We start from the raw sequence: 23,992 nt of genomic DNA, 5'->3' as shown, positions 1-23,992 counted from the left end.
TTGAGTCATGCTGTAATTCAGCATAATTAAGGAAGTTAGATAAATCTGTGCACCTCCTAGCTTAGAATTAGGCTAGAGGTAGAAATTAGTTTGTATTGGAGTTTTTCCCTAAACGTTCAGAAAAACCTCAGTCAATCGTTTTGAACAGGAGGTAGAGATTATTATAAAAAGTGAAATGAGTTCCAGAGAGACTATATAGCTGTCTGTGGCAGAACTGGAGACTAGAGAAGTCCTAACGCTATTAATCAGGTACAACTTTTCCTTTTGTTCCCAGCTTGAGCATTTCTAGGCTGTCTGGGCAAGGATGTCTCCTGCAGGCCAGCAGTGTCCTCCACTGCCTGATCATCATTCTAACTCATTTATTTATACTTATCTGATCCTCTTTCAAAAAGGAATAGGAGGTATTCTACTTACTTTTTTCTTTTTTCTTAATTTAGTTCTGCTGTTTGTCAGGTGCTCACCTGTGCTTGGGTGTACATGCTGAAGTGTACAAAACAGATGTGCTTCTTACAATGATGTGAAGAATTCATGATCCAGTGATAGACACAGATATTAACAAGTAAGCACAAATCATGTGCAGATACAACTTGTAGGAAGAAAAGGAACAGGGTTCTTTGAAGGATGGTAACTGGGGCAATATACGTAAGTTTATGGGGGTCAAAGAACACTTCTCTGCGTGTTAGATTCAACTCAAGACCTGAAGGAGGAGCTAGCTAGGCAAAGACTAGAGGCAGAATTATTTGTTGTTTAGTGATTAAGTTGTGTCCAACTCTTTTGCGACCCTGTGAACTGTAGCCTGCCCTCTACCCATAGGATTTCCCAGGCAAGAATACTGGAATGGGTTGCCATTTCCTTCTCCAGGGAATCTCCCCAACCCAGCTATCAAACCGGCATCTCCTGCATTGGCAGGCGGATTCTTTACCACTGAGCCACCAACGAAGCCTGGAGAGAGATTAGCATAAGCAAAAATTCAGAGTGGGAAAGAACTTGTGGTTGATCAAGGAGATAAAAGGCTTTGGGAGGTGAAGAAAGCTTTGGGAGGTGTAGTTGTGGGTGAGACAGAGGCAGCTCACTGAGTCTTTGGAGGCTGTAGCGGGTTAAATGGCAACCCTCCCAAAGATGTGTGTCCGTGTCTTAATGCCTGAAACCTGTAAGTGTGACTTCATTGGAAAGAAAAGGTCTTTGCAGGATTTGAACAGAGATCCTCCTGAGCTATCTGGGTGGGCCCTAAGTGAGACAAACAGAGATAAGAGGAGGTCACATGAAGCCAGAGGCAGAAATTGCAGTCATAGAGCCACCAGCCAAGGAGATCCTGAAGGCACCAGAGATTGGAAAATGAAATCTCTAGAGCCTTTAGAGGGAGTGTGGTCCTGCCAACACTTGAATTTTGGATTTCCGGCCTCCAGACCTGTGAGAATAAATATCTGTTGTTTGAAGGCTGCAAAGTTATGGTACTTGGTTACACCAGCCGCAGGAAACTAAGACAGAAGCAATGCTTTAGGCTTTTGTTCCGAGAGTCATGGAAATCTGCTGAAGGATTTTAAGGGAGAGAATGACACGTTCACACCTCAAAACGATCACTCTGGTTTCTATGTGGATTGAACTACTGTGAGTAGAAAAATCAGTTAGGAGCCATTATATTAATATCAGCAGATGATGGTGCTTCAAACTAGGATGGTGGTCTTCAAACTAGGGTTATAGCATATGAATGGTGTTTTAAGTCATGGAATAGATGAAGTCACCTGGGAAAAACAGAACAATGAGGGCAAATGGCCGGTTTCTAGGTGGCTCAGTGGTAAAGAATCTGCCTGCCACTGCAGGACTTGGTTGATTCCCTTCCCAGGAAGATCCCCTGCAGAAGGAAATGGCAACCTACTCCAGTATTCTTGTCTGGACAGAGGAGCCTGGCAGGTTATAGTCCATGGAGTCGCAAAGAGTCAGACACGATTTAGCGACTCAGTATGCACACATGCAAAGATCTCCAGCCTTTGGGTCAGAAGGGGAAATAGCAAAAGAATCCAAGAAGGAATGGTTAGAAAAATAGGAGGGAATGCCACTATAGCAGGGTATTGTGAAAGCCAAGGTGTAGATAGAGTAGGGTAAAAATGTTGGAAAGAGAGGATATGTTAGTCATTAGAGAGAGTGGGGGAGGGAATTATTGCAGAAGTAAGCACCATCGAGCAGTGGAGACAGGTCCCTATGAAATTAGCAGTCTTGAATTTATATTGTTCCTAGTCTTCCTTGGAGTGTGTCTAGCATTTCTGTCACAGATTCAGCCTCAGAAAAGGCAGAGTGACCGAGATTTTGCCAGAGGAATTTGAAGAGAGGAAGACAAGTCAAAGGACTGAATATATGTGCAAGAAAGGGTTTATAAACTGGGTAAGGAAAGAAACAAAGACTACAAATTGGATAGTGAAATGAAGACAGTGAAAGAGAGCCTCCGTGGAGAACGGAAGTCAGTGGATTGGTGTTCTGGATGAGATAGAAGCTGTGAGCAAGCCAGCTATAAGGAAAGCGTGTTGTTAAGGATGGTGGGTTTCGGTTAGTGATCAGAGAAATGTTGGTGCTGCTTGTGATAACATCCAGGGCGTGATCACCGGAACAGGATGCTGAGGACACATGGAAGAAAAGGTCTTCAGAGAGGCCTGGGTGAGCCCTTGATCAGAAATGTTCTTCACCACCTCCCTCTGCTTGGCTGGTTCCTCTGTGTCCTTCATGCCTCCACTTAAAATGCCACTGATCACTTCACCTGAATTAAGGATTCTGTGCCCACAAGAACTTCTCATATGACACCCTGCTTTATCTTTCATGCCTCTTAGCACAATTTAAATTTGATACGTTAGCCTGCTCCTTGACTTGTTGCTCTCTTCTCTGCTTAAACTAAAGCTCCCTGTTTAGAGATTTTTGTCTATCTTGTGACTCAGGACTCCCCCCGCCCCAGCCATCCTGCCCTTACATGTGGTAGGGCTGAGATATCTGTTGAGTGAACTTATAATACCAAGACTTGGAACAGAGAGAAAGACTGTGACCTCAGGTAGGTGAAGTGTGAAAATGCTTGCCGCTTGGGAGGGTTTCAGGGAGCTTGACGTCCCCAAGCGGAGTCAATGTGTAAGCAGGCAAGTAGGAGGAGGGACTTTCAGAGAGGAGGATGTGTGTGCAAGAGAGAGCCTGGAAATGGTGTTTCTCTGGCCAGGTGGTAGCTTTGGGGAAAGGACAGCAAGTGTGGGCACCAGGGTCAGCCCAGGGACCATCCCGAGCTTCATGGGAGCGAGAGTGAGGCATGACTGATGGCAGTGGGGCTGAAGGCATGACTGGAGAAACAGCAGGAGGTGTGGTGGATTTGTGTATACTCAGGAGGTATACGCTCTTGGGTTTCACAGGATGGGAGGCAATCAGAGAGGAGAGGATGGGAGCAAACGATAGCTTGTGAATGTCATCCCTGTTCATGGAGGTGGAAACGGGAAGCTGAGTAAGTTAGCTGAGGCGGTGTAGCTGGTAAGCAGCAGAGCCTGGCTGAGCCTGATCTCTCATCAGCTTCTGGAGCCACACTTTTCCCCCTCAACTCAATTTCCCAGAGGGCCGCACTCAAGTTTATACAAACATCAGAAGAGTTTCGGAGCATTTTCACATGACGTGCACAATCTAAGCCGCATGTTGGAAGTTTCCATTTAAAATGATGTATTTCAGCATTGACATTATCAGCCTTTCCTCTTTTTGTGTTCAGGGTTGCTCTGTCATCGACTCATTCCCTGTTTAATCCGTGGGATGTTTGTAGAATAAATGAGAGTGTAGAACAATTTTTTTTACCTCCTTTCTTACTGAATAGAGGCAGAATGAAATTGTGAATTTTTAAAGTTATTTTCCTGACCGTGAAACCATAATTGACGTTTGCCAAAAATTCTTCTTCTTTTCTGGTTCTTAGTTGCTGAGCTGTGTCTGACCCTGTGGAGACCTCATGGGTTGTAGCCACTAGGCTCCTCTGTCCATGGACTTCTCCAGGCAAGAACACTGGAGCAGGTTGCCACTTCCCACTCCAGGGTTTATTCCTGACCCGGGGATCAAACCCGTTTTCTCCAGCATTGGCAGGTGGCTTTTCTACCCCCGAGCCTCCAGGGAAGCCTGTTATTCTGGTTCCTGATGGCAGACCTGTGCAGCAGCTTTTACTGAAGCTCTTCCTCCTGTCACCGTTTCTAAACACCGCTCCCCAGTGCTAACGTGACCTCAGGTGTGCAGTGAGAGGCAGAAGCAGAGCGCGGTCTTTCTCGGATTTCCACGTCCGTCAGAATTAACTGAGGAGGTGGTCAAAAGTTCAGGTTCCTGGGTTTCACTCTGGAGAATGTAACTTCCTAGAAATACACGTCTTTAACAAGGTCCCCAGGAATTCCAGTGGGGACAGTCTGTAAATCCCCAGAGCCTGGGTTCTTGATGTGGAATGTGGAGTCTGATTGTTGTTGTTGTTGAGTCCCTAAGTTGTGTCCGACTCTTTTGAGACCCCAGTGGCTGGGCTGTAGACCACCAGGCTCCTCTGTCCATGGAATTTCCAAGACAAGGATACTGGAGTGGTTTGTCCTTTCCTTTTCCAGGAGATCTTCCCGCCCCAGGGATCGAACCCACATCTCATGCATCGGCAGGCAGATTCTCTACCACCTCACCACCGGGGAAGCCCTTGGAGTCTGATAGATATGGGTTAAACTCTGCTCCTTTCTACGTTTATGACCCTGGGCCAGTTACTTCACCTCACCAAGCTTCATTTCCTCATCCATACAAAAGGGATAATGATAGTCACCTGCCTCCTTGTGAGGATTAAGTAAAAGGATGTTTACCAAGTTCTGAAAACGATTTGGCCCTTAGTGACAACCCGGAAGGGTTTGTGTTGTTAAGCTCCTCAGCCCTCATAGAGAATTTGAATAAACTAAATTTCTCCACACTGTCATTACTAAAGATTATTTTTAAAGCAGCCACAGTTTCTTTGAGACTCTGCTTACACTACTAACAGGCTAATTACTTCATGTCAGCTAGCAGGAAAATTATTCCCTATTCATGGCAGAGGAATTTTGAGTTAGTGCCATCACTTAATTATATCAATACTATTACATAGTGCTTCGATTGGACAAGCTGATTCTGAAAGAATTAGATATTAAAGTTTATCTAGTTATGATTAGAATATTGCCTTTGTATTATGCAACCCTCTCTCTTACTTCTGTCTTGGTTTGTGGTGTGTTTGCCTGGGGATTACATTTTATTTTTCTTGTCTTGAAAAAAATATTTACAGTGAATTCCTCCTCTTGGATTTCCTTAGAAAATTTTCTTGTTTATATCTCCCTGAAGAAGGTGATCCAGTGTTTTCTGTTGTAACCCAAAACCAAAATGAACCTAGAAATGCAGCAGAAAGTACAAATCTTGGTGCCTTCACACCAGAGAGCTGAGTTTGGTCCCGGTAGGGAATTTTAAAGCAGACATGATGAAGGTAAGAAGTATACAGAGGAACTTCTGAAATAATTGAAAAATTCAAGTATTTCTGTATAGAGGTGATTGAGTTTTTCAGACCCTCTTGACTATGGAATGAAAAGGCCTGAGAGGAATATAATCCAAATTTTTTAAATTGTGAAGGATACTAGATGGTGAACATGGGCCTGCTAAAATATGTACTTTTTGACCCATCAATAATTATTCAGGGCATCTATCACAGTGATATTTTGTACATATCAGAAATGACACATGTTCATTACAATGCTGTTTGTAAACAACCTAAATATGGTCACCTGGTTGAAAAAATTAAGATATAGGTACATCATAGAGTGGCTTCCCTGGTGGTTCAGTGGCAAAGAATCTGTCTGCAATGCAGGAAATGTGGGTTCAGTCTCTGGGTTGGGAAGATCCCCTGGAGAAGGAAATGGCAGCCCATTCCAATATTCTTGCCTGGAGAATTCCATGGACATAGGAGCCTGGCGGGCTACAGTTCACGGGGTCGCAAAGAGTCAGACACGACTTAGCGACTAAACACCACCACCATAGAATACTATACAGCTATGAAAAAGACTGGGGCTGACTTCTTTCTCCAGTCAGGGTAGTTACCTAGGAACCAAACGTGCCCTCCAGCTGAAAGCAACTGTAAAACGAGACAGAATATACAAGGCAACTGTTTTCGGATGTTGAGCGACAGGGAACGTAAACCAGTGATCCTTGCAAGGGGGAGACACAAGGTGAGCCCCTCCCGTTTGCGCGTGGCCTTGGCTTTCTCGGGGGCGCACTCCCCGCTGCCCACGGGAGGGAGAGCCGAGCAGAGCGGGCCTGGCTGAGCCGGGCAGGAGAGGCCTTCACTCTGGCTGTGACCGGGGCAGGATTCCCGAGAAGCCGCTGCGGAGTGGGGTGGGCGGCCTCAGACTCCGTGGGGCTGCTGCATGCAGTTTTGGCTGAGGTGCACTTGAGAGAGTGTGAGGTCTCGGGGAGATCCCTTCCTGCCAGGCAGGAGGCGGGGGAGGATGAGGACGAGGCTGGTGATCCCTGGGATCATGCCGGTAGAGCTCGACCAAGCTGTGGCTCAGGCGGAGGGGAGATCTTTCCCAGGACCTCAGGCGAGACACCACGGAGGCCAGGCCGTAGGCATCAGGCCACATCTGAACTAAAGGGTATGCCCCAACACTCAGTTCACAACTGAAGGAGTCTCACTCTAACACAGAATAAAACCAAATCTGACAAGATCAAAAGGACTGAAACTGTACCCTGACTCTAGTTAGTAGGACTGCTTATGGCAGGGATGTGGCTTAGTGATTCTGAAACTGTTTGCATGCTCTAGACTTGAACAAAAATATATTGAGTGTAATGTGAGCCAGGTTTTTTTCTTTCTTTTTACTGTGGGAAAGGAGAGTTATAAATGTTAGAAGAGTAAGGACTGAAATGTACTCTATGCTGTTAGATTGAAATGGGAGTTACCAGTATATGAACACGTGGTTCTTAACACCTTTATCTTGATTTCTGCATATGGATAGATACTGCTTTCTATTTTCATCTGATTTCTTAGTTCTGACTTCTGAGATTTCTGTTTCTATCTCATTTCTTAGTTCTGTCAGCTGTCACAGCAGTTTGTGCATGGGTGCTAAGTCACTTCAGTCGTGTCTGACTCTTTCAGCCCTGTGGACTGGAGCCCTCCAGGCTCCTGTGTCCATGGGATTCTCCAGGCACGAATACTGGAGTGGGTTGGCATGCCCTCCTCCATGGGATCTTCCCGACCCAGGGATCAAACCCACATCTCTCGCATCTCCTGTGTTGGCAGGCGGGGTCTTTACCCCTAGCACCACCTGGTAAGCCCAGTAGCAGTGAGCAAACATAGTTGCCATATCTTGGTTTCTAAGTTTGCCATTCTCTATGAAAAGGAATCCGAACTTCCTGGGGGGAAAAAAAGACCTGCACCAGGGCTGGAGCAGGGAAAATACGTCTGCAATACCTTGTAAATATGGAAGTAAGGAAGTATTCAAAGAATGATGGACACATATCAGAAGGACACAGAGGCGAGCTTTAAGGGGCTTTATCCTAGCCAAATCTGGAACAGTATGAGAATCAGAATAATGATAAATCTGGATAATAGCCCATTGAGTAAAATAATCTGAGTCCATACTGATGTAAACGAGGTATTGAATAAGTAGATAGATGGAGAAAAAGAGAAGATTCATCCTTAAAATAGTAAATAGTTCATTAATTTAATTAATTAAACATTGATTAGTAAATTAAAGAGTAATGGGTTCAAAAATTATTGAAGGATGCTAAAATTAGTGGGTGACAGTTTATTGAGGAAGAGGATATTTACATAGTTTATCTCCCCCACAAAATACTTATTAATTACAAAGGGGAAAAATCACTGACTTTACAAGGCAAAAACTACCTACACCAAGTGATCATAGTTAGTCTCACCAATCCTGGGTCAAACAGATACCAAATGTACCCTAGTACAATGCACTGATAAGGGCACAGCATAACTTTTGTGGCATTCTTGTCAAAATATATGTATCCTAAATCTAATGACAAGGAAGCATCAGCAAAAATCAAACTCAAAAAAAAAAAAAAAAAAAAGACTGATTGGTGATTACCAGAGGCAGTGGTAGGAGAAGGAGGAATTGGATGAAAGTGGTCAAACGGTGCAAACCTCCAGTTGTAAGAGATGTACTACTAGGGATGTAGAAGTGTAATTAACACTGCTCTACGTCATATGTGGGCTTCCCAAGGGCGCAGTAGTAAAGAATCCACCTGCCGGTGTGGGAGAAGCAGGTTTGATCCGTGAATTGGGAAGATCCCCTAGAGGAGGAAAGGGCAACCCACTCCAGTTTTCTTGCCGGGAAACTCCCATGGACAGAAGAGCCTGATGTCCCAAAGGACAGGGTCGCAAAGAGACGGACATGACTGAGCAGCTGATCAACAAATCAACCAACCGACAATATAAATAAAAGTTAAGAGTAAATCCTAAGAGTTCTCATCATGGGGGAAATTATTTCCTTCCCTATTTCTTTGCTGTATCTTTATGAGATGATGGATGTTCACTAAACTTATCGTGGTAATCATTTGAGGTATGTAAGTCAAATCATTACGCTGTACACCTTAAACTTATACAGTGTAGTATGTCAGTTGTGTCTCAATAAAACTGGAGGGAAAAATTATAAATAATCTAGAAAGAAATGTGACTAGACACCCACATTTGTTTAAGCACAGAGGAGAGTATCTTCTCTCCGCTGTGCTTAAACAAATATGTTAAATATGCCTCCAGGAAGGGGAACCAGGTGGCCAAGGGCTGGAGGGAAATTCAGTAAATACTCCTGTAATATTGGAATTCTGTATCTTACACACTTACACAACAGAATAGATAAAGGAATTTAACAACAAATGTAGACAAGCAGAGGCAATACCATTCTTTCCAGAAAAGATATTCCTCACAAAGCAAGCCTCTAATTAACCGCAGTTGATTTTGGTTAAATCAGTGAGAGCGCTTGGGTTGATTAAAGAAAGTTATTGCTATTCAACACAACAACTGATGCCCTTTTGGACGTTATGGAGAGCAAACCATTAGTATGTTCTTTGTCGTCAGCTCCAGGGGAGTGTGAAGGATTTCTTGAAACAATGGACTACTGTTAAAGAATATAATTTAAAGATTTTTTTAATGGCTAGACTTATTAAACTTTTAGCTTCCTCCCTCTGATAGTTTATCTCAAACAGATGGCGATTAGGTACAAGCTTTGACATTTTAAATGACGGGGTAATGTTTATAGAGGGTGTGGTTCACTGGAAATGTATGAATACAAATTCCAAGTTGACACTCTACAGCACAGATGCCAATAATCAGATACCTTTTATTATGATGGTATTAGGGTTTGGTGGGCCAGGGTTAAGGAACTAAGGAGGGAAATTCAGGGTCGGTTTTCATAGTTTCCTGGAAGAATGCATTCATGAGTGTTTTGTAGATGGTTAGTCCTTTTTCTGTTTTCTTGAAATTTGGAAGACAATGTAGCATGTATCCTGAGCCACACAGTTGTAAGTGGGACATCTCTGCTGCCAGTGTTTCATAGTTAATAGGGCTCGGAAATGCCACCTGACTCTCAGGGTTAGCTGTCCACATCCTTTAAACTAAGCGTTCATCCAGCTTTCTGTCACTTCTTTTTAGCAGGCCTCATGCTGACAATAGCAAGTATTGCTGTAATATGGGTAAGTAGCCATCAACTCTAAAGCTAACAATTTTTGAGCATCCACTCTGGTTAAGGTAAGGGTTTCCATGGTGGCCCAGACAGTAAAGAATCTGCCTGCAATGCAGGAAATCCAGGTTCAGTCCCCGGGTCGGGAAGATCCCCTGGAGAAGGGAATGGCTACCCACTCCAGTGTTCTTGCCTGGAGATTCCCATGGACAGAGGAGCCTGGTGGGCTACCGTCCGTGGAATCACAAAGAGCTGGACACGACTGAGCAGCTAACACTAACTCTATTAAGGTGCCCTTTTCCTTTTCTGAGGAAATATGTAAAAGCTCAATTCCTATGTCCCCATCTCCGATGTGTCATATTCTTATACCTCTGGCTCTTTGTCTCTCCCACCCCGCCACCAGCCCTAATTAATTACCACTTCACACTGATCCTATAATAACATTTTTTCCTGGTCCTTGTCATATTGAATTTTAGGGACCCTGTAAACCTTCAATGAGTTCGTGGGTCAGTTGTGTATCTTAACTCTCTCTACTGCCTCCCTCCCATTTTCTCCTCAACCCACACCGTTCCAGCTTTGATCCCACCACTCCACTGAAACAATTCTGCTGCCAAAGCAGCCTTTGATCCTCAGGCCCACAGCTGGCTTCTTGGGCAATTGACCTGTATGGTCGCACAGGTCACACATTTAGTTTAAGGCCCTGCCATCCCAGTCTTGACATTTTCACTGATTTCCTACAAGAGACCCCACGTTTACATCTTATACTGGATCCCACAAATTATGCAGCTGGTCGTGTTCAGGCCTGATCTCACCAAGTCCCTTTGAAGCCTTTGACAACGGCTCCGTCACCCTCTGTGAGTACACACTCTGTTCCTGGACACCGCGGTCTCCTGGCCCTTCCTACTCCACCAATGGCTCCTTCCTTTGCCTTCCTTCTCTCCAGGGTAAGCACCTTCTTCCGCTTCTGTATCTAGACTTACTGCTTGAGTGACCCCGTCCGATTTCCAGTCTTTAATGTATTGTCTACACTGACGCTGCTGACAGTAGCAAAAACTAAAACTCCTGTAATAATAGCTACAGCTGAGTGTCTTCTGTGTGCCTGGCTTGGCTTATGAGTCTTATTTCACTTAATACTTTAAATGCCTTAATCTCATTAAGTATCTCTAGCATTCACCTGGGTGCCCAGGCCAGCAGCCAGGCACCTTTGTTTTCTTTTCTGTCTTTCCCCCTCACATCTAGTGCATTTGCAAACCTTGGTGGGCTCTGTCTTTACAATATACCTTGGTTTTGACTACTTCTCCCGCTTCCACAGTCTTCAGCCTGGTCCAGACCACCTCCTTCTGGCTGGACTACTGCAACAGCCTCCAGGCTGACTTCCTTCTTCCTTCTGTATGCACTCCAAACAACATCCAGACTGAAACTTTTTGTTTGTTTTGTCTAAATATTTTTTTGAAGTATAAGATATGTACCAACAGTGAACAGCTTGCTCAATCTCCACAATGTGACTTGCTTGTTTTTCCAGTACCCTTGATCTCCCTTCTAGCCACTGTCCTCCCTGCCTGCCACCCACATTATCTCTGTGCTGACTTCTAACTCCATAGATCAGTTTTGCGTCTTCTTGAACTTTGTAAATACATTTTGATTACACAGGTACACAGTATATATATACCACAATTTGTGTATCCGTTTTACTTCAATGGGCAGTGGGGTTTCTAGTTTTGGTCTTCTTTGAGTAGTAGTTCCATAAACATTACTGTATATATCTTCTGCTGAGCATGTGTAAGAATTTCTGTAGATATCTAACTACTAGAAGTCGAATTGCCGAGTCAAATGGTAAGTGTATATTCAGCTGCTTACTGTTGTTTAGTCGCTAAGTCGTGTCCGACTTTCCTGCTACCTCATGGACTGTAGCCCGCCAGGCTCCTCTGTCCATGGGATTTCCCAGGCAAGAAGACTGGAGTGGGTTGCCATTTCCTTCTCCAGGGGATCTTCCCAAACCAGAGATCAAACTCACTTCTCCTACATTGGCGGGAGGATTCTTTACCACGGAGCCACCAGGGAAGCCCAAATACAGTCATCTTGTGTGTGTGTGGGGGCATGTGTGTGTGCATGTGTGTGTGTGCATGTGTGTGTGCGTGTGCGTGTGTATGTGTGTGTGGTGTGTTTATGTGTTAGTCACTCAGTTGTGTCTGACTCTTTGAACACTATGGACTGTAGCCCTCTGGGTTTCTTTGTCCATGGAATTCTCCAGGCAAGAATACTGGAGTGGGTTGCCATTTCTTTCTCCTGGGGATCTTCCTGACCCAAAGATCCAACCCAGGTCTTCTGCACTGCAGGCGGATTCTGTACCATCTGAGTCACCAGGAAAGTCTTTCAGCTTAACGGATTTCAAAACAATTTTCCAAGGGTGCTTATAACCACCAACATTATCTGAGAGTTCCTTTGTTCCGCATACTCACCAAGATTTGGTGCTATTTATTTCTTCTGTTGTGTTTTTCATTCTGTCTGCCCTCTTTTAGAGAAGGATAAGAGGCTTATGGAAGCTTCCTAATGGGAAAGACTGACCGAGGGGGAAACTGAGTCTTGTTCCAGTGGGCGGGGCCATGCTCCGTAAATCTTTAATCCAGTTTTCTGTGGATGGGCAGGGCTGTGTTCCCTCCCTGTTGTCTGACCTGAGGCCAGACTGTGGTGGAGGTAATGAAGATAAGGTGACCTCCTTCCAAAGGTCCTGTGTGCGCACTGCCACACTCAGTGCCCCGGGCCCTGCAGCAGCCTCCGCCAGAGACTCCTGGACACTCTGGGACAAGTCTGGATTGGTCTCTTGTGGGGTCACTGCTCCTTTCTCCTAGGTCCTGGTGGGCACAAGGTTCTGTCTGTGCCCTCCACGAGTCTGTTTCCCCAGTCCTGTGTAAGTTCTGGAGGCTCTATGGTGGGGTTAGTGGCGACCTCCTCCAGGAGGGCTTATGCCACACCCAGGTCTGCTGCACCCAGAGCCCCTGCCCCTGCCGCAGATCACTGCTGACCCATACCTCTGCAGGAGACACTGAAACACTCAAAGGCAGGTCTGGCTCACCCTCTGATCACATGGAGCACAGCCTTGTCTAACTCAATGAAACTATGAGCCATGCCATGTAGGGCCACCCAAGGATAGGTCATGGTGGAGAGTTCTGACAAAACATGATCCACTGGAGAAGGGAATGGCAAAGCACTTCAGTATTCTTGCCTTGAGAACCCCATGAACAGTATGAAAAGGCAAAAAGATAGGACACCGAAAGATGAACCACCCAATATGGTACTGGAGATCAGTAGAGAAATAACTCCAGAAAGAATGAAGAGACAGAACCAAAGCAAAAACAACACCCAGTTGTGGATGTGACTGGTAATGGAAGTAAAGTCTGATGCTGTAAAGAACAATACTGCATAGGAACCTGGAACGTTAGGTCCAAACATCAAGGTAAATTGGAAGTGGTCAAACAGGAGACAGTGAGTGAATATCGACAGGAATCAGTAAACTAAAATGGATTGGAATGGGTGAATTTAACTCAGATGACCATTATATCTACTACCATGAGCAAGAATTCCTTAGAAGAAATGAAGTAGCCCTCGTAGGCAACAAAAGAGTCCGAAATGCAGTACTTGGATGCAATCTCAAAAACGACAAAATGATCTCTGTTCATTTCCAAGGCAAACCACTCAATATCACAGTAATCCAAGTCTATGCCCCAACCAGTAATGCTGAAGACGCTAAAGTTGAATGGTTCTATGAAGATCTACAAGACCTTCTAGAACCAACACCCAAAAAAATGTCATTTTCGTGTTAGGGGACTGGAATGCAAAAGTAGGAAGTCAAGAGATACCTGGAATAACAGGCAAATTTGGCCTTAGAGTACAAAATGAAGCAGGGCAAAGGCTAACAGAGTTTTGCCAGAGAACACACTGGTCATAGCAAACACCCTCTTCCAACAACACAAGAGAAAACTCTACACATGGACATCACCAGATGGTTGGACATTACCAAAGTCAGATTGATATATTCTTTGCAGCTGACGATGGAAAAGCTGTATATAGTCAGCAAAAACAACACCGGGAGTTTACTGTGGCTCAGATCATGAACTCCTTATTGCAAAATTCAGACTTAAGTTGAAGAAAGTACATTCAGGTATGACCTAAATCAAATCCCTTATGATTATACAATGGAAATGACAGATTGACCGGATTAGATCTGATAGAGTGCCTCAAGAACTATGGATGGAAGTTTGTAACGTTGTACAGAAGACAGGGATGAAGACCATCCCCAAGAAAAAGAAACACAAAAAGGCAAAATGGTTGTCTGAGGAGGCCTTACAAATAGCTGAGAAACGGAGTGAAGCTAAAGGCAAAGGAGAAAAGGAAAAATATACCCATTTGAATGCAGAGTTCCTAAGAATAGCAAGGAGAGATAAGAAAGCCTTCCTCAGTAATCAATGCAAAGAAGTAGAGGAAAACAATAGGATAGGAAAGACTAGAGATACTAAGAAATATTTCATGCAAATATGAGCTCCATAAAGGACAGAAATGGTATGGACCTAATAGAAGCACAAGATATTAAGAAGAGGTGGCAACAATACACAGAACTATACAAAAAACAATCTTAATGACCCAGATAACCACAATGGTGTGATCACTCAGCTAGAGCCAGACATCCTGGGATGCAAAGTCAATTGGACCGTAGGAAGTATCACTATGAACAAAGCCAGTGGAGGTGATGAATTCCAGTTGAGCTAGTTCAAATCCTCAAAGATGATGCTGCGAAAGTGCTGCACTCAATATGCCAACAAATTTGTAAAACTCAGTGGTGGCCACAGGACTGGAGAAGGTCAGTTTTCATTCCAATCCCAAAAGAAAGCCAATGCCAAAGAATGTTCTAGCTACTGCACAGTTGCACTTATCTCACACATTAGCAAAGTAATGCTCAAAATTCTCCAAGTGAGACTTCAACAGTACCTGAACTTCCAGATGTCCAAGCTGGTTTTAGAAAAGCCAGAGGAACCAGACATCAAATTGCCAACATCCATTGGATCATCGAAAAAAACAAGAGAGTTCCAGAAAAATTTCTACTTCTGCTTTATTGCCTTTGACTGTGTGGATCACAACAGATTGTGGAAAATCCTTAAAGAGATGGGAATACCAGACCACCTTACCTGCATCCTGAGAAATCTGTATACAGGTCAAGAAGCAACAGTTAGAACTGGACATGGAACAACAGACTGGTTCCAAATTGGGAAAGGAGTATGTCAAGGCTGTATATTGTCACCCTGCTTGTTTAACTTACAGGCAGAATACATCATGAGAAACACTAGACTGGATGAAGCACAAGCTGTAATTAAGATTGTTGGGAGAAATATCAATAACCTCAGATATGCAGATGACACCACCCTTATGGCAGAAAGTGAAGAACTAAAGAGCCTCTTATTGAAAGTGAAAGAGGAGAGTGAAAAAGTTGGCTTAAAGCTCAACATTCAGAAAACTAAGTTCATGGCATCTGGTCCCATCACTTCATGGCAAATAAATGGGGAAACAATGGAAACAGTGAGAAACTTTAATTTCTTGGGCTCCAAAATCACTGCAGATGGTGTCTTCAGCCATGAAATTAAAAGAAGCTTGCTCCTTGGAAGAAAAGTTATGACCAACCTAGGCAGCATATTAAAAAACAGAGACATTACTTTGCTGACAAAGGTCTGTCTAGTCAAAGCTATGGTTTTTCCCAGTAGTCATGTATGGATGTGAGAGTTGGACTACAAAGAAAGCTGAGCACTGACGAATTGATGCTTTTGAACTGTGGTGTTGGAGAGGACTCTTGGGAGTCCCTTGGACTGCATGGAGATCCAACCAGTCAATCCTGGAGGAAATCAGTCCTGAATATTCATTGAAAGGACTGATGCTGAAGCTGAAGCTCCAATACTTTGGCCACCTGATGTGAAGAACTGACTCATTAGAAAAACCCTGATGAATGGGAGGGATTGGGGGCAGGAGGAGAAGGGGGCAGCCTAGGATGAGATGGCTGGATGGCATCACCAACTCTATGGACTTGAGTTTGAGTAAGCCCAGGGAGTTGGTGATGGACAGGGAGGCCTGACATGCTGCAGTCCATGGGGTCGCAAAAAGTCGGACACGACTGAGCGGCTGAACTGAACAGATCTCTTCTATTGTAGCCATTCTAATGAGAGTGTAGTAATGTCTCGTTGTCGTTTTAATTTGCACTTTACTGGTGACTAATGGATTTGAGTACCTTTTTATACATTTATTAGCCATTTGTATATCTTCCCTTATGAAGTGCCTATTTAAGCCCTTTGCCTATTTGCCTACTGTGTTTTCTTGACTTTCCCTATTGATTTGTAGGGTTCTTTATATATTCTTTGTTATATGTTGGATAAATGTATTGTGAATATCTTTTTCCTCTCTGTGACTTGCCATTTTATTCTCTTAGTGGTGTCTTTCAGTGAATAAAATTTCTTAATTTTAGTGTAGTACAAATTATCATTCTTTTAGTATTTTAGTAATTTTCATGTGTTGTTTAAATAATCATGCCTACCCCAGTGGCCATGAATATATTCCCCCAAGTTCTCTTCTAAACGCTTATTGTTCTATCTATTGCATTTAGATCTGTAATCCATATGGAATTATTTTTGTGTATAGTATAAAATATAGGAGACATTGTTTTCCTCATTGTGAATACCCAGTTGATCCACCATTACTGTTGGCTAACCCATCCTTTTCTCACTGTCAAAATGGCAGTTTTCTTAAATCAGATCACAAGATACGCCTGTTCAGAATCCTTCAGTGGCTTAGGACTAAGTACACACCTCTCACACGGCTCCTTGCCGGCATCTGCTTCCTTCTGGACTGCCAGCCCTGGTTGTTTTTTCTGCCTGTCCTGGCGGACATGCTGGCCTCCTTGCTGTTCCTCAGGCTGCCAAGCTCACTGCTGTCTCAGGCCCTTCCAGGTGGCGTCCTTCTGCCTAAAGTGCTCTTTCTTCATGTCTTAGCCTGAATCACTCCTCATTTCACTCAAGTCTCCGCTCAGATGGGGATGTCCTTTCCTTAAACAGAGCCACTCACTACTCTGTATAACATTAAAAATGGGGGAAAAGGTATAAGCTTCCATTATAAGTACAAGAGACGTAATGTATAACATTAATTAACACTGCTGTATGCTATATTGCTGAGAGAGTAAGTCCTAAGAGTTCTTATCACATGGGAAAAGTTTTTTTTCTATTTCTTTAATAAGAATTATAAGATGATTGATGTTCGCTAAATCTATGGCATAATACCTTAGAACTCGAGTCCTAAATATAACATATATGATAATTCATGGTTTTCCCTGTTCTGTCACACTAGCCCCAAATAATTTGAACCTGATTTATTTAATAATTTGATGAATTGTGATGGAACATCAGTTTTTGTACTTTAAGGAAAAAAGGGGGGGTAGTATGCAGCTTATAAACTCTTAACTGTTTTACATGGAAACAATGCATAGATCAAGTTCAAATGAATTTTATCTATGGCTAAAAAACTTAGAAGCTTTTCAGAGCTTCAGAGACTTTATTTTTCTCTTCTAACAGTAATACTGTGTTTCAAGGTATTTTTTCCTAAACATTCTGTAATATAAGCTTAATGATTCTCACTGACCTGGTTTCTCTCACTGGGGTTATTTTGGGGGTACAGGCATATATAATGGGCTTCCTCGGTGGCTCAGTTGGTAAAGAATCCGCCTGCAAGGCAGGAGACCTGGGTTCAATCCCTGAGTTGGGAAGATTCCCCTGGAGAAGGGAATAGCTACCCACTCTAGTATTCTGAACTGGAGAATTCCATGGATTGTATAGTCCATGGGGTCGCAAAGAGTCAGGTATGACTGAGCAACTTTCACTTCACCTCATTTCAATGTGTATATAACATTTGGTTTTGTGGCAAGAGTTAGATCTGTCTTTCATTTGTTTACTTCTTGATCAAAGGCATTTATTTCCACTATTGATTGCATTTGTTTTCCTTTTCTTAAAGCTTTAAGGTAATGTCTGAAACATATGATTCTTTTATTAATTGTAGGATGTCATAGCAGAGCACAAAGTGGGTTTTAAGCTTACCTTATCTAGCTATAAAAGACATTACTGGTCAGCTAACAAAACTGGAAAACATTTGGTTGTTTAAAGTGCTGTCACTGATAAATTTTGTGAAGTTGATTGCAGTGTTATTGGTATGTAGAAGAAGAGCTTTATTGTTAGAAATATGCACTTAAGTATTTAGGAATACTTAGGTGCCATGGTGATGAATTTACTTACCCCAAAATGGCTTAAGAAAAAAATTGTGTGTTTGTGTGTGTGCATGCACATGCGTGCACATGCATGCTTGTGTACAGAAAAAGAGTGAGCACACAAGCAAATTATAAACCAAATGGGGCAAAATAGTAACAACAGGTGGATCTGGTAAAAAGTATATTAATGTTCGTTGTACTGTTAATATAACTGTTCTGCAACTGTGAAATTATCTCCACATGAACAGTTGAAAAAATCATCTTCTCCAGCCCTCTCGGGAGAAGCATGCAGTGCTTATGACACAGAGATTAAGTTACTTTCTCAGTAACTGACCCCCAGTCCTGTGTCTCTGTTGTACTGAGCTGCCTTCTTTTAATAAATAGTCATTGAGTTCTAACCAAATACAGGGGCCACTGATCCTGCTGTGTGGCTACATAGGACACAGCCACGCTTGCATACTAGTGACGTGGCTTTGGGTTTCTTTTTAAAATATTTTTGCCATTTCCCGGTCTGTCATGCCACCTCCGGCCTCTCTCTTACCTGAATGTCTTGTTATTAGACACCCCACCCATTATAATGAGACATGCCTATGTTTGCATTTTCACACACAATGGTTTTGTTCTTCTGTTTCTTAATAGCTACCGGTTCTTGGGATACATTTCTCATGCTGTGGAGTTTCAGGCCACAAGCTAGAGCTTTCAGATACGTGGGTCACAAGGACGTTGTCACCAGCGTGCAGTTTTCTCCACTTGGAAACTTACTGGCATCAGCTTCACGAGACAGGACCATTAGACTCTGGATCCCTGATAAGTAAGAGAAGAACACCTTCTTTGCTGTGGCTTTAGAAATGTAAACGGTAACTGGGGCTGAGCTGTGCGCTGTGCGCCTTGGATTGCCTCACCCCTCAGTTACCTGTACATCTTTAGTCTAAGTCACAGACGAGGCGTACTGCCTGGTAAAATTATTTCATGCCATTTTTTCCTCATCTTGAACTCATAATTTTTTCTTCTACTTGACAACTATTTCTAGCCATGGAAATATGCTTAATAATGTCTTAAGTGTTTTTGTGGGAGAGGCAGTTTGGGAGGGTGATGGTTATCAATCCCTTTATAAATCTCATGTAAGCTTTACATCATCTCTCCAGAGAGATACACATCAGACTGCCTAAGCAAGATTTTACAGCTTATTGTGACTCAGATGATAAAGAATCTGCCTGCAATACAGGAGACCCGGGTTCAATCCCTGGGTTGGGAAGATCCCCTGGAGAAGGGAATGGCTACCCGCTCCAGTATTCTTGCCTGGAGAATCCCATGGGCAGAGGAGCCTAGTGGGCTGCAGTCCACAGGGTTGTAAAGAATCTGACATGACTGAGCAATGAACACTTTCAGTTTCAACCTACTACCTTTTCAAACCCTAGTTGAAAGTCCATCTATTTTAAGCAGTTATTGAGCTTTGATTATTTTAAGTTTTTAAACTCTTAAATTATATAGATTTCAAACATACATGAAAGTAGAATAGATAGCATGACAGCTCCCCACCATAACCATCCACCACGTTCAGTAATTCTTCAGTGTTCTTATCAGTCTTGCTTCATCTGTCCACCCCCTTTTTTTCTGGAATATGTACATATCAGATCACTTCTCTTTAGATAATAAGAAATGTTTTCCATCACTCTGTAGGGGCGGGATTTGATCTGTGGTTCGTGCCTGAATGGGCTCAGGCATTCCCAAATAAATAAAGGTTCCTGAAGCATTTCCCTGTCAGTGGGCATTTTTTTCCCTGCCACGGCCCAAAGGAAACTCCAAACTGAGAAATCTGAACATTGTCCCAAGGCAGCAAACACTGCTGAGGAGAAGTAACGTGTTGACATGTTCTGACACTACAGATAGCAGTGTAAGAGGGAACTGTAAGGAAGAGAGACTGGCTCAGGGTCTAAAAGGGAGAACATTTTTAAAAGCCTTGACTTTGAGAATTTAGGACTAGTGGTTTGCTGTTTTTCAGCACAGCCTCCAACTCCCATTGCTACTTTGGGGAAAGCCCAGTGAGTAAACCACTGGGTAGATGAGCTAAAAGCACACAGAATCATTAATTTTCACGGCCTGATCTAAGCACCGCAATTAGGCTTGTGTAGATGTGTCTAGTTCCTCTTCCTAAATCATATCTCAGCAGGCCAGGGCAACAGTGGGTCATGGCAATGAGAAGGAAACTGATGAACCAGTTATCTGTTGCGGCATAACAGTCCCCAAACTTAGTAGCTTAAGACAGTAACTATCATTTCTCCCAGTTTGGGGGCTGTCTGGACGATCTTCCCACCGCCCCGTTAATGTGGGGGCAGCTTCATTGCGCTGGCAGCTGGGCTGGCAGGTCCAGTGCCTCCGTCAGAGGCCGGTGGCCTCGGTGTTGGCTCGAGGCTGGGCTCCTGTGTCCTCCACACGCCCTTTCTGCAGCAGCATAAAAGGACCTCCTTACAGCAAGGCCGCTGTAGGATCATCAGAGCCGAAGCTGCTAGGCTGCTTCGAGGCTGGCCTGGGACCTGCACGCTGTGCCTCCTGCCTCATCCTGTTGGCCACAGTCAGTCACAACAGTAGCCTGACTACGACTCGAGATTTGAAGGAGGAGAGATTGGTGGATTCTGCCACCGGTGGGGAAGAGGGGTGTGTGTGTGCACGGGGGAGAGAGGAGCTGTGGGCCGCCAGGTGAGCAGACCGAGCCCGCAGCTGGTGGTCGGAAGGCTGAGAAGGAATAGCAGGGGCGAGCTGGGAGGCGGGTCTGGCTGGCGTTGGTCGCGGTGGGCAGTCAGGAGAATTCGGGCAGAAAGGGCAGGTACCTGTGTGGGAGGTGGAAGGGCTCTTAAGGCAGGTGAGGAGCTGGAAACCAGCTAAGCACCAGCACAGCAAACACGAGGCACTCTTATCTCGGGTTCTCACAATACTTCTGTTGGGACCGGACCTGGATGCATCAGTTGGGCCTGCCTATTGCCAAGAGGAGGAGCTATTACAAAGAAGGCAGACAGGATAGACTTCCTGAAGCATGGTGGGCCCAATAAAGATCAAGGCAGATTCTGATGGTACCGACTATCCTTGGCTTTCTGGTCACATTAGATGCCGTCTCCGCTTTGCTTACTCTGGGCCTTATGCTGAGAATCAGCCCATGCTGTCCTCCTGACTTCTGCTCAGAACATTCCCTTGAAACCTCACTGGACTAGTCCCCGAATGCTCCCTCCTATGTTATTTTGATTATTCGTGGTGAAATACCACATATAAGGTGATGGAGATCTATGACAGAGTCACCTCTGCCTGCTACAGACCACTGGGAGGGAAAGCCAGGATGGATCTAAGAACCATTTAAGTATCGACTCCTCCCAGCAGAATTCAGCACAGCATACTGAGCTCTTTTTACATGACTGACGTTGTGCTCGATGCTGGTCTTTTTTACAGATAAGTAAGTCATGATTCCTGTCCTCAGAAAAATTACTGCCTAATAGAGAAGCAGGTCTATTTTATAACAAACATTACTGTATAATATGATAAGCAAAATAGACATGGCAGATAGGGAACAAGTAAGCCTATCTGGGTTGGTGAAAGGGGGGTGGTTAAGAGGAAGCAGTCAGGCTAAGAAAGCAGCTAGTACAAAGCCAGAGGCATATTTGAGGCAGTGTGGCTCTCTTAATGGTACAAAGGTCAGTGCAGTTGCAGGAGGTCTTGCCAAAGAGCTTGGGCATTGTACTTTTTCTTGGAGAGCAGCCTATGACAAATTTACACTGGGATTTATATGCCTAGAATCACACATTTAGCAAGTCTATAAACACAGTATGTAGGTGACTGGAGGGGGATAAAAGATTAGAGCAGGGAGACCAGTTAAGAGGCTTTTGCAGTAATCTAGGTGAAGGATACAGAGGGTGTGTATATCCACCTTAATATGAGCACAGCTGGGATGCAAAGAAGAGAAGGGATTCAGAAGATTTTTAGGAGGTGATGGCGATCTCACTGTCACTAAATAGGTCTGCTGACCCCTCTGATACTGGGGAAGAGGAGGAGCTGGGTGTAACTTCTAGGCTTCTGCCAGTTCTGCTGCCTAATCTTCTTAACACACTTGTGGCAGTTTTTCCCATAAGGCATCACCTGTATAAATGTGACTTTCTGAATGGAAAAACTTGCTAAGTCTAAACGTGGTATAAAGTGAAAGTACCTTGGGAAAGTGGAAACAATGACACAAAGTAGCATTTTTTGAATGTCACCGTTTAACTCCAGTTCCATCTACTAGCCTGCCTGAATCATTTCAATAGTTTTCCTGCTGCTGCTACTTAAATGCCACACATTATTTTCATCGTTTTTTTTTTCTTCCCTATTTTCTTTTCTGCACCCTAGCCAAGAAAAAGAAAGAAGGTATCTGAAATTTCAAGGTGTTGAGAATCGAAGTTTGTTATTACCATTTGTCTTTTGTTTTGCTTGTGAATGTAAGATTGGGCTCAGAGGTGAGCAAGGTCTTAGGTACACCCCAGGGGTCTCAGTTCCCATTGCTGGTGGGTCAAAACAGGAGAGTCAAATCACCCAGGGACATTCTTTGTCAAGGCATATGACACAGAGGACATTTCCTGCTTCCCAACCCAGATTGCCAGCCCACACAACTTCCATGTGAAAGTTTGAAAACACTGCCTTAGAGCTCGTTCTTTGAGCTCAATCTTAGCTTTGCTAGGTTGCAGTTTATTTAAATTGTATATTGTGACCTCTAGAGGAACAACAGGAACTTAAAATACATGGTAGAGATTTGTTCAAAATATTATTTCCTAGCTTCCCGTTAAAACAAAATCAGCAAATGAATTTCCGGGTCACTACCACCAGGGTCTCTGTCTTGTTAAGTATCAGGTGTGACTTCAGTGAACAAAACCGGCTTAAACAGTTCTGATGCAGAGTGCGGTACAAAACAGCCTTTCCACGCTTTTTGTCCGTTTTTATGAGTTAAACTATGGTATATGTTTCAAAGTCTGTATACTGATGAGATCTTGATTATAATTAAGTCACATGTTATAAATATTAAACTATTTATTTCCAGGAGAGGGAAATCCTCTGAATTCAAAGCTCACACAGCTCCAGTTCGAAGCGTGGACTTTTCAGCCGATGGCCAGTTTCTTGCTACAGCTTCTGAAGACAAATCTATCAAAGTATGGAACATGTATCGCCAGCGCTTCTTGTATTCCTTGTACCGACACACACACTGGGTTCGCTGTGCCAAGTAAGTGCAGGGTTTCACCGTAAGGTTTCCATATTTTTTTTCCTGCCGTAGTCTATATTTTACCCCCAATTCCCAGAAAAGGGGATTGAGGGCAAATTCACTCATTCATTTATTTATTTGTTCATCAAATGTTTATTGTGTGCCAGAAATAATAATAAACAAAATGGTCAAAAACTGCCGCTCTCACGAAGCTTCTGTTCTAGGGAGGGGAGAGAGAGAATAAAGCAAATAGGAAACTCGATATGGCGGGTCAGATGGTGGTAAGAGCTGTGGAGGAAAACGGAGCTGCTGGTTTAAACAGGGTGTTCAGTGATGCTCCCAGAGAGGGTGACCTTTGCGCAGAGGCCAAGGGGAGGGCAGGGAGTGAGGGTTGGAGATGTTTGGGAAAGGAATGTCCTGCATAGAAGAAACAAGAGTGAAAGCCCTCGGGCGGGAGCCGGGTGGCCGTGTGAGGAAGAGCAGGAAGGCAGGGGTGGTGGAGCGTGTGGGAGCGTGGAGGAATAGCCCTGATGGACAGGTGGAGCAGATGAGCCACTGGAGCCTGTTCCTCTCTCTGACTTACAGTTTAGTGGGATCTCCTGACCACCATGTGGAGAGTAGACCATCAAAAGTCAGGACAGGGCTGGGAAGTATGGGCGGTTGCACTTGTTCTCATCTCGGTTTGGTCCACGGTAGTGGCTGTGGAGATTTTGAGACGTGGTTGGATTTTTAGATCATTTATTCAGTTGACCCTTGAATAACGTAGGTTTGAGCTGCAGGGATGGTTGGTTAAATCCACAGATGCAGAACTGTGAATAT

General features: G+C 43.9%; 1 protein-coding gene across 4 annotated transcripts in view; it reads left to right on the top strand.

Moving 5' to 3' along the window:
* POC1B (POC1 centriolar protein B) overlaps positions 1-23,992 on the top strand; it is a 99,322-nt gene that overhangs the window by 8,109 nt on the left and 67,221 nt on the right. For 3 of the 4 annotated variants that reach the window (XM_065934184.1, XM_065934183.1, XM_065934182.1), the window contains exons 3-4: positions 18,601-18,772; positions 23,015-23,194. In XM_065934184.1, coding sequence (XP_065790256.1) covers positions 18,601-18,772; positions 23,015-23,194 — 352 coding nt within the window. Of the gene's footprint in view, positions 1-4,099; positions 4,226-18,600; positions 18,773-23,014; positions 23,195-23,992 lie in introns of those variants that run through there. The other variant, XM_065934185.1, reaches the window with a different exon arrangement.

This window comes from Muntiacus reevesi, chromosome 4, assembly GCF_963930625.1.
Source record: "Muntiacus reevesi chromosome 4, mMunRee1.1, whole genome shotgun sequence".
NCBI classification, from domain to species: Eukaryota; Metazoa; Chordata; class Mammalia; order Artiodactyla; family Cervidae; genus Muntiacus; species Muntiacus reevesi.
The sequence above is the reverse complement of the archived record's forward strand: the minus strand, read 5'-3'. Positions and strand labels throughout refer to the sequence as shown.